This window comes from Lygodium microphyllum, chromosome 19 (genome assembly GCF_053477565.2).
Source record: "Lygodium microphyllum isolate KBCC chromosome 19, Lygodium_microphyllum_v1.1.10, whole genome shotgun sequence".
NCBI classification, from domain to species: Eukaryota; Viridiplantae; Streptophyta; class Polypodiopsida; order Schizaeales; family Lygodiaceae; genus Lygodium; species Lygodium microphyllum.
This window is the reverse complement of record NC_141153.1, coordinates 102,589,013-102,600,856: the sequence shown is the minus strand read 5'-3', so window position 1 is coordinate 102,600,856 and position 11,844 is coordinate 102,589,013. Positions and strand designations below refer to the sequence as shown.

Sequence of the window (11,844 nt, the reverse complement as noted above, 5' to 3'; positions counted from 1 at the left end):
GAAAGAGTGTCACATTAATACGATTAACTCTATACTTATGCAAATTCTTTTGAATAAAGGCTCACCCAAAGCTATGGTTCAAATATCATGGAAGATTGCTTGCCAATCCATAAATATTTGAGGATAAGGGATCATACATGTCTACACTCATATGCATGGAAGAAGGTCCACATTTATGCAAAAGAAGTTGAATAACTTTACTCTTTGATGATTTTACTTACGGGACGGCCATGTTGACCGTTTGCAAGAAAACACTCCCCAAGGGAGAAAGGTGTCCAATGGAAAATGCAAAGCATACAAACAATGTAGAGAGAAACTCAAGCCTGCATTCTGATATTTCTAGATTACAAGGAAATGGTGGCATCAACTCCTACAAGTACTCAAAATCATTTCCCCTCACCTACTTTAGTATATTTGATATTGCCTTTGGTACATACACAGTGATAGAGTAGGAGCACACTTAGATCATTGAGTGGATACATTATTTGATGGTGTGCACCATCTAGACATCTCCTGATTTGGAAGTGCTTCAAGTTAGCATTTCACATAAATTATAGAGAACCATTTTAGAAAAAAAGAAAATATAGACACACATACCTTGAACTCTCTCTTCACCCTCTGCATAAACTTCATCTTAAAAGATTATAGATTCACCCATGAGAGGCACACCTTAAAAGATTACGTATTCAGACATGACATGTGCATATCTCATGTACACACCCAACAGATCTATCTTCTCCACTCACTAAATTGGATTTCACATATTCTTACAACTATACCCTAAAAAACACTAGAATCACTTTCTAGCTTTTACAAGTTCAAAAAAAAATCTTTTCATGGTGCTTGACATGCCATTGTGAAAGTTTTTGACTTGATTTAGAACTCTTGTGTGTAGATGCCATACTATTGCATACTTCATATTTAAAGGATATTGCTTGTATGCACAACCCATGTAGAGAGATAGAGTAATTCATAAAAGTAGAAGAGCATATTGCTCATCATTCATGCCAATACACACACAAAGTTTATTGTGGCATGGTTTACACAATCTCTGTATATATGGAAGAAAAGAGTTTGACCGATATCTAGCAAAAGATATCCTTAGCCTCTTTCATGCCTTTCTCCAAGGTCTCCTTTTTCATTCCTTCAATGACACTAGAACGGGATTTGTATTTATGAGTAGTGTACACCCTAGTGATACGAGTAGTGTACACCCCAGTCATACCATTTGCATTGTGTTCAGCAAAGAGTTCATGAGTGCAATCCGACCAGGCTATCAACTAGATGTGATAGACTTGAAAATGAGGATTATCAATGTCAGGGAAACATACGACCCCAATATCCATCACCTAATAACACATTGAAGATAAGGCTTGAGAACATTACTAATAAACTTGAATCAATAAAGGGTTAGCAAGCTAGCTTTGCGTGATTCAATATATTCCATAAGACATCCTTCTTAAAGGTCGGAAACATGAATCATTACAAAATGAGCTAGCTTTCAATTGGTAAGTGAACAAGAGCATGCACACACTCGTCGCTTTTAGTTTTCCTTATATCTATTGCAATTGTTAGCAAGAGAGAGAGAGAGAGAGAGAGGGAGGGGGGGTGGGGGGTGGGGGGTGGGGGGGGGGGGGGGATCTCACCAAGGAGTGTCCTGGGTCATAATTTTAAACTCGAGAAAAAGAACCCTTTCGAGTCCCTCAACTATGTACAGAACTTAAAATAACCAAAGAAAACTTTTAATAAAAGTTACTGCTAAAAACATGAATATAAATTCATTACATCTTAAAAGATTATATATTTATTCACACATAAAAACATCTCACATACTCACCCAATAGATCCTCTTCTTACTTCCTCTATTGGGTTTCACAAACTCTTACAACTATAACCTCATAAACACGTCTAGGATCACTTTCTAACTTTTACAAGTTAAGAAGAGAGGTTTTTCACATTGCTCGACAAGCCATCTTGAAAGTTTCACTTTTTTTAAAACTCTCTTATGCAAATAACTTACTATTGCATACTTCATATTTAAAGAATATTGGTGCTATGCACAAGCTATGGCAAAGGATACAATATTGCATAGAAGTAGAAGAGCATATTGCTCATTATTCATGCCAATATTCAAGAAAAATTTTTGCAGCATGGTTTACAAAATCTCAACATAAATTCTTCCTCCTTGAACTCCTTTTTCCTTCCTTGAATGATGCTAGGATGAGGTTTGTATTTATGAGTAGTGTGCACGTTAATGATACCATTTTTGCATTGCGTTCAGCAAAGAATACATAAGTGCAATCAGACCTAGTTGTCAACTTGATTCAATAGACTTGGAAAGGGGGATTCTTAATGTTGGGGTAGTGTATAATCCTAATATTCATGACCTAATAAGACATTGAATATAGGTCTTTATAGCATCGCTAATTAGCTTGAATTAGCATAGGGTTAGCAAGCTAAAATGATGTGACTCATGATATTGAATCTGCCATCCTTAAAGCTCCAAAACATAAACCATTTCAAAATTAATCACCTTTGAATTTATATATGAACAAGAGTGTGCAGACATACCAACTCCTTGTTTCCGAATTCCCTTCAATTACCTGCATTTATTACCATTAGAGAGAGAGAGAGAGGAGGGGGGGAGGAAGGGGGGGTCACACAATTATTTCTCAATCATGAAACTTGAAAAGAGATAGAAGAGGAGAGAGCTTGAGATCTTGCAAGCACACACACAAACCCTAGAATAGAGTACACAAGAAAGGAGGTTGAAATATTCTTCTTCTTTTGCACCACATAATAAGATGACCAGAGGAGGTCTATAAACATTAAAGAGACTATGACATAAGTAGTAGGATGTACAATGATTAATGTGAAACCTCTAGTGAGTGAGCTGACAAGATTAGTGTGCCATCACTCTCGGTAGGTAGTATCATTGGCAAAAATCCTTGTATCCACTACCAGTAGCAAATTCCAATTGTAGTATCACAGGCGAAAATCCTCGTATTTGCTACCACGTGCTAATGATGAATTTCAGTGGAGAATCAGCAACATGGACCATTGGTTGAGCTTGATATCTCAACACTCCCTCTCAAGCTCAAAACCATCTCCTGTACTCCAAGCATTGCTCAAAATCACTACAAATTCTTTACTCTAAGATCATTTGTGCACTCATATGCAACCTGCTAGTATGTCCTCACATACGTGAGGTCTATGGCACCATCCAAGACCCTCTCCTTGATGAAATGGTAATGCACCTCAACAAGATTTTTTCTAGCATGAAACACTAGGTTCTATTTCAATTGTATGTTGCTAAGGTTGTCACACTAAATGACAACTAGTACCTACACCTGTATCCCCAAATCTGCAAGTAGCATCTACAACCATGCTACCTCACATGCTGCCACTATAACACCCCTCCTGTACATTGTCTTTGTACTAGATAAAGCAAATGTGGGTTTCTTCTTGTTGATCCATGTGATTGTAACACTCCCAAGTGAGAACATAAATCCACTCGTAGATGGTTGATCACTCACACCACCACTAGCCTAGTCTACATCTGTGTAACCTCATAAAAGAGTGCATAATCCAAGATAGCACTCACATAGCACAATGTGCGCCTCACCACATTCAAGTTTGGCTTCCTAGGATGCTACATTAACTAACTCTCCAAGTCAACTTTGTAACTCAAATCTGGTCGAGAGATAGTCAAGTAGATCAAGCTATGCACAATCTTCCAATACATTCTAACATCCTCAAGTGCTTGACCCTCATCAGTCCTCAAAATCAAATTATGATCCAAGGGTATAACAATAGGCTTACAATTAGCGATAGCATATTTGGATAGCATGCCCAAAGCACATTGTGTTTGTGACGACCATATGTCCTCTTTCATGCATTCTATCTCAATGCCCAAAAAGTATCGCAACACTTTTAAGTGTGCCAAATCAAGTTTTATTGCAAAACCGTCTCCTCAGGCATCATCATGTACTATTATAGTAGGAGTCTTGTTGATGATATACATAGCCATAGACGTAGCCTCAGCCCAATAACAATGGCGCATGTTCCTCTTAGCCATCAATTCTCTTACAACTTGTGCAATGTGCTTGTTCGTCCACTTAGCAACACTGTTTTGTAGCAAAGTATACTTGCATGAAAACCACCTCTCAATTTTCCATGCTTTTTCAAAAAATTACTGAACTCATGAAGGAAGTATTCTCCCCCTCAATTTCACCTCAAACACTATACATATTTTCTTTTTTCGGCTATAGCCTTACACTTTTGAAATTGACTAAACACCTCACTCTTCTTCTTCATGAAGTATACACATACCTTGTGAGTATGGTCATCAATGAAAGTAACATAAAACCTACACCTACCCATAGACGGAGTCTTTGCTGGATTCCATACGTTCGAGTTTACAAACTCTAGTACATTGTTGATTACAAGCTTATCATGTGAAAAGGAAGATTTTTCTTGCTTTCCAAATGGGATGCTTCACAAACCTTTTGCATATCAACAACCTTAAATATTTGCAACCCCATTACAAGCTCTCTTCTTTGCATTGTATTCAAGCTTTGCACATTTACATGTCCAATTCTTTTATGCAAGATTTCCACATTTGCAACAACAACTGAACCTTGTGCAAACATTGTAGCATTCATGTTGGGCACATTTACATCAAGAGTAAACATTTCATCCTCTTTCTTCTGTTTCACAACTAGCTATCCATTCTTCTTGTATTCTTCTATATGGAAGTCTACATTGAGCCTTACCTACGAACCCTACTCAACCATTCGCCCAACAGAAGCGAAGTTCCTTGTGTTTTTGGGGACATGAAGTACATTAGCCAAGTACTTTACATTGCCATCCTGTAATGACAATGACAGATTCCCTATACATGCAGTAGAATGTGTGATATCATCCCTAATCTCTACATAACTAGGATGAGTGATAACATCCCCAATCTCTACATAATCAGGATTTTGCAAGGTTTGCAATTCCTTGAACCATTCTCCATGGTTGTTCGTGTGATTCCAAGTACTTGAATCCTTATATCATGCATTATCACCACATTTTGATATATTTGAAAACATAGTGTTCATCATGTAGTAGTGCAACACAAATACCCTCTCTAAATCATCTGTATTCCTACTAGTAGATGCCTAGATGTTTTGTTATCCTCTACCACCCTGATTTCTTGATGGACAATTGCATTCAAAGTGACTTGTTCCTCCACAATCCCAACATTATTTGTTTTCATTATTTGCATTTTTTCTTGTGGAAATTTCTGTGACTTCTCCCCCTTTCTCTAGACTATCCATGTCCTCGTGTGTTTGATCCCTATGTATCATTCAATTGTTGTTGTTTCTAGCCTTGAGTTTTTTACCATAGCCTTGATCTCATTCTCAAATTGGACCATGTCCTCTACCTCTACCTTTGTTTAAGTAGAAGACGTGCTAAGAATTGTTTTTGCCTTGTGAAGAAGATGACTCTTCACTAAGGTTCTTCTCCTCAACACTAGAATGGGAATCAAATCTCTAAAATTGGGAATGTTTTCCTGAGTCTTATAAGAGGGTTTTGATTGCTTATACGTAGATGTCAAGCCTCATAAGCACACCTCACCCTTACCATCATTCTCAACTCTAACACAAATAGAGGCAAGAGATTTGTATATACATTTGATTTTCAGGATGTAGTCATTGACGGGCATGTTCTACTTCTTGACTGTATTCAACCCACTCTTCAACTATAACTTCCTTGCCTTTGTGTTAGTAGTATCGAATGATTCTAACATATCTTCCCAAAGATCTTCTGGTGAAGTGGAACTTTGAATATGCCCAATCATGCTATTGTTTACGATAAGAGATATCCAATGCATCACCTATCTTGATCCTTGATTGCAATCCTTGAATGCATTAAATTGAGCAATAGTAGCATTATCTTCAAGGAGTACTATTGCATCCTCTTGATCACCATCAATGTAATCCCAGTAACCTTTACCCATGAAGAAGTTAGCCATTCTAAAATTCCAATCATGGAAATTGTTCTTATCCCTCTCACTGATAATCTAGCTAAGTCCATCATTGTTAGCCATTTGTGCAAATAGTGAAAAACTTGCACAATGTAATCTATTTGTCTATATAAGTGCCCAAAACATGCAATATGTCACCATCAATCACCATAATATGCATACATACACCAAATAACACTTGCAATACTCTTATATAGTGTGTACACTATTTGTATGCGGAAATCTAGTGTTTGCACTCTGAAAATAGAAAATCTACAAAAACCCAAAAAAAACTGGAGAGCACGCAAATGCACTCTAACTCAGAAACAGAGGTCGAAATGCGCCCAAAATGAGAAAATGCCTACAACCTGCCAAATTAGAAAATTAGAGAAATGTGGTTTGGCAATAAAATGTCTCATTCTATTTTGCTACCAACACAAGACTCTAAATGATTTATGAACATCAATGGTTTTTTGATTGAGCCCATATAGATGAAGCGATTAGTTAGACAAGGATGTACTCTCAAGGATACAAAGTATGTAGAGAGACACTCAAACATGCATTTTGATATTTCTAGATTACAAAGAAATGGTGGCATTAACTCTTGCAAGTACTCAGAATCATTTCCCCTCAGCTAATTACATAGATTTAATATTGACCTTGGAACATACAAAGTGATAGATCAGGAGCACACTTAGATCATTTAGTGGATACATGATTTGATGTTATGCACAATCTAGACATCTCGTAATGTGGAAGTACTTCAAGATAGCATTTTACAGAAATTATAGAGAACCATTTTAGAAAAAAAGAAAATATAGACACTCAAACCTTGAGCTCTCTCTTCATCCTCCATATAAACCTCATCTTAAACGATTATAGATTCACCCATGATAGGCACACCTCAAAAGATTATGTATTCACACATGACATGTGCATATCTCATGTACACACCCAACAGATCCACTTCTGCACTCACTAAATTGGATTTCACATATTCTTACAACTATACCCTGATAAACACTAGAATCACTTTCCAACTTTTAGAAGTTAAAAAAACAAAGCTTCTCATAGCACTTGACATGCCATTGTGAAAGTTTTTCACTTGCTTCTTAACTCTCATGTGCAGATGCTATACTATTGCATACTTCATATTTAAAGAATATTGCTTGTATGCACAACCCATGCAAAAAGATATAGTAATTCATAAAAGTAGAAGAGCATATTGCTCATTATTCATGCCAATAGACACACAAAGTTTATTGTGGCATGGTTTACAAAATCTCAATATATGTGGAAGAAAAGATTCTAACCGATATCTAGGAGAAGATATCCTCAGCCTCTTTTATGGCTTTCTCCTTGATCTCCTTTTTCATTCCTTGAATGACACTAGAACGGGGTTTGTATTTACGAGCAGTGTACACCCCAGTGATACCATTTGCATTGTGTTCAACAAAGAGTACACGAGTGCAATCAGACCAAGCTGTCAACTGGATGCGATAGACTTGAAAATGGGGATTATCAATGTCAGGGAAACGTAGGACCCCGATATCCATCACCTAACAAGACATTGAAGATAAGGTTTTAGAACATTACTAAAAAGCTTGAATGAACATAGGGTTAGCAAGCTAGCTTCGTGTGATTCAATATATTCCATAGGACATCCTTCTTAAAGGTCCAAAACATGAATCATTAGGAATTGAGCTAGCTTTCAATTGATATATGAACAAGAGCATGCACACACTCGTTGCTTTTAGTTTTCCTTACATCTATTGCAATTGTTAGCACGAGAGAGAGAAAGGGGGGGGAGGGGGGCGATCTCACACCTGTTTCTCGTGATACTCGTTTTTGAAGACGAGTGTTAAAGCGTCTGTTATGGTGGCACCGGTCTGTGCGACTATGTTAGCCATAGTTGTAATGTCGATCCGAGTTTCGTTTAAGACTTCGGTATCCTTAATCAAGTTAGAAAACCACGTCTTCACCTACAACAACAAGAGAAGAGAGAAGATGAAGAGGAGAGATTTTGACGTCGTGGAGAAGAGAGAGAGAGAGAGAGAGAGAGAGAGAGAGAGAGAGAGAGAGCATACCTCATTCACAATGGTGCTGCTGGGGCTCCCATCAAACTTAAAGAAGTTGTCCCCGTCCTTGATCAACTTGTCGCTTCTCTCGATGGTTTCACCCGCGGGCTCAATTAGCGTATTATTTTGCATTGAGCTCACGATCTCATCCCAGCCAAGTAGCTGCTTTTTGGCCTATAAAGTAATATATTTTCTGCATCGTAAGCGACTGAGAAAGCAACATATTGTCATCTGTTGTCAAAAATGCTCACCTGTACTGATGAGGATTTACCTGCGCCTCCTGGATCAACTTTGAGAGCACCTTGTTTGTGCCGGCTATGATGATTTTCAACTCGTCATCCATCTTCTTAATGGATTCACTCATTTTGCCTTTATTGTAGGAAGGTGCCAAGCTGCAATGGTAGGGGATGATGTCCTTCTCAATCACTTTCGTGGTCGATTCTTCGATGAGTTTGTTTCCTCCCTTTATAACCTGTAGCACAACACTCCTCGTGACGAGGAAAAACACCAGATCAGCACAATATTAACGCTAATTAGCCTCCGGGTGGCTGCGCCGGCGTTCATACTAGTACGTCTACCCACTACAAGGAACACACACAATATTTTACAAGCAAGAAAGGACGCACGCACGCACACACACATTTATGAGTACGTGCCTCATCGATTGTGGCAAGGGCCATCAGAGCACTAGAGGCCATAGCACCAAACAAGAGGGGGCTGTAGCTAGCAGAAGTAGTACTGCAAAGTGCTATATTTGGAAGCCCTTGCAGTTGTAAAGCAAAGATGATCTGCAATCAGCTGTTGCAGTCTGCTGTGTTATATAGCATGCGGGTGGATTTATTTATTGCTCGCCTTATTAAATATGGTCCATGTGGGTACTGGATTCGTATATTATCATTGCATACTTTTCGCCTAAGGTGGTTACCAAATTTCCCACTACGGTTCAAGGTTTGACAAGACTCTGCTCCCTGGCGCAGCTTCCTTGTGCTCTTTTCTTAATGGTCCACCGTCCACGTCGTGTCGCACGAGCATATGTAGTCAAGTCCACCGTCCACGTAGTCAAGGTTAAGAGCAACCCTTTTAAATGCCTGCGTGCAAGAGAGATATATAGCCGTGCCCTCTTTTCTCTCTTCATCTCTAATCTCTATCTATAATATATAGTTCTTTTAAGTCTCACAAACCACACGGCATGGAAGACACCTAGAATATGATAGAGATGAACCGTGCAAAAAATTGCCCTACACATGCTAGCCATTCGGGTGTCACCTAGGGGGATACAAATTCTAATATTATGTGGGCATCGACTAGGCATCTTCAAGGCACATGTGTTGGCCAATTACCTACAGCATCTTCATTCTTCCTCTAATCTACCTTGACATCGTCACCTTGCCTCCTCCTCTCCCTAATATCAATTCCCTACTAGGTCTTCTACCTTACATTTGGCATTGCCCCTTGATTTATCCAACCTCATGCCAAGTGTAACTCATAGATTAGCTTTAGCACACGCACACGAGAGAGAGAGAGAGAGAGAGAGAGAGAGAGAGAGAGATTATCTTGTGCTGCAAACTAAACAATGGAAGGCATACACTTGCTGTTCTTTCTAATGATTGCAAGCTCGAGGATTGAGTGAGATGTACATACTTAAAAAAACAAAAATAAGGAATTTGTGGATGGAGAGAGAGAGAGAGAGAGAGAGAGAGAGCTCTTGCAATTTCAACCCATGGGAGATAGGGAGCTCAAATTTCAATCTTAGTGGTAAGCTTCATTATTTATGTAGTTTCTTTCTCTCTCAGGGGTATGTATTTACAATTGCTCAATCTTCATGTAGGTTCTTTTCTACTTGGAAGCTACTTTGAGCTCAAGCGAGAAAAGGGATTTGTATTAGCAGCATGTACTCTATGTCTTCCATTCTCTCTCTCTCTCTCTCTCTCTCTCTCTACGTAGTTTACCAATGAGCTATTTTTTTCTTGCAATGTTGAAAATTAGTGAATGAATGAGCTGTTGTGTTGTGTTGTTAATGGCATGCAAACATGTACACTCTTTAGTGAATGACATAAAGGACAAAAATAGAGTTATCAACAATGAACCATTATCAATTACAAATGACCCTTTACTGTTTGCCAAAGACCCTAACAATGAAGCATCATGGACAATGAAGCTCTAAGTTACTTTAAGAAGTTGGCTAGAGCTCCAAGTCATGAAAATTTTTGATGGGTGTTACAAATCATAGTGAGTGAGAGAGAATAGTATAAGCATAGGTGTGCCATTAGACAGAAAGGTGTCGATTCATTGTTTGGGTCATACATGTAGGCAACAACTGTGTAAGTGTAGCACAGAGATAGAGAGAGAGAGAGAGAGAGAGAGAGAGAGAGAGAGAGAGAGAGAGAGAGAGAGAGAGAGAGAGAGAGAGAGAGAGAGAGAGAGAGAGAGAGAGAGAGAGAGAGAGAGAGAGAGAGAGAGAGAGAGAGAGAGATTACAATACGATTTCGCTTCCTTTCTCGTTGGCCAATTACCTATAGCATCTTTGTTCTTCCTCGAATCTACCTTGACATGGTCACCTTGCCTCCTCCTCTCCCTAATATCGATTCCCTAGTAGCTCTTTCACCTTACATTTGGCATTACCCCTTGGTTTATCCAATGTAATGCAGGGTCTAACTTATAGATTAGCTTTAGCTCACATGCACGTGAGAGAGAGAGAGAGAGGGAGAGAGATTATCATGTGCCGCCTAGTAATCTCAAAGAAAATTATGAGCCGAAAGGGCCTACAAACTAAGCAATGGAAAGCATACACTTGCTACTCCCTCTAATGATTGTAAGGTTGAGGATTGAGTGAGATGTACATACTTTGAGAAAAAAATATTGGAGGATGAGGGATCATACATGCCTACACTTATATGCATGCAAGAAGGGACACATTTATGAAAAATATATGGAACAACTTCGCTCTTTGATACTTTTTAATATGGGACTTGATAAACATTAGGGCCAAAAATGCTATTTTGGGGCCTTTTACTAATCTTTTGATTAACAAATTGTTCAACAATATGTTGCCACATGCACAAGAATATGACATTCATGTCTCCTCTAACTTGAGAATTTTGGGTACTTTTTTAGTCGAAAGTCTCTAAAACATCGCTTATTTTAGCCAAAGTACAATCAAAATAAGCTTAAATAGTCATTCCCAAGGTTGATGGTCCAAAATACAAGGGTAATTTTATTCTTTCTTTGGTCGTTCGCATTCCCTCCCTCTTGCTTACAAACCCGGAAAACTAGGAGCAATTATTACCTATTTTGGCTTTTTGCGTACTATCTTTCGATCTTTCAAATTTGAAGCCTCAAATAGGTGTCAAAGCATTCTCTCCCTTCTCTTATATTTCAAGCATCAATGGCTTCTTCTCGACAACCTTTCAACTTGATAACTTCCTGTGTGCTTCATAATAGTAACGAAGACACGGTTTGAAAGCCCTTGATTGTTCATGTGAATGATTGGGTAACTATGCTTCCATCATGCAAGGCTGCGCATAGGGTGAAGAGAACTAAATGAGAAGATGTGAAGAACCATTGGAAAGGTTGCATCATTACATTCAAGGTTGCAGAAAGGGGCTGGCTAGCACAAGTTCAACATGTCTACTTACCCAGGGACATGGTGCTAGATGGTGCTCAAAGTATATCTCTGCATTCTTATTGTAAGTACTTTAAACAGAATATTCATAATCTTGCATTGAAAAATGTTTGTTTATTTTATTTCATACT

At 38.5% G+C, this 11,844-nt stretch overlaps 1 protein-coding gene across 1 annotated transcript; it reads right to left on the bottom strand.

Moving 5' to 3' along the window:
• Positions 1-7,198: 7,198 nt before the first annotated feature.
• LOC148020221 (uncharacterized) lies at positions 7,199-8,904 on the bottom strand. The gene is made up of 5 exons (XM_087700928.1): positions 8,748-8,904; positions 8,363-8,563; positions 8,101-8,265; positions 7,840-7,995; positions 7,199-7,572 (listed from the first exon to the last, which is right to left on the bottom strand). Exons 1-5 carry the CDS (start codon positions 8,787-8,789, stop codon positions 7,333-7,335), a joined length of 804 nt encoding a protein of 267 aa, XP_087557054.1. The 5' UTR covers positions 8,790-8,904; the 3' UTR covers positions 7,199-7,332.
• Between the last annotated feature and the right edge of the window lie 2,940 nt (positions 8,905-11,844).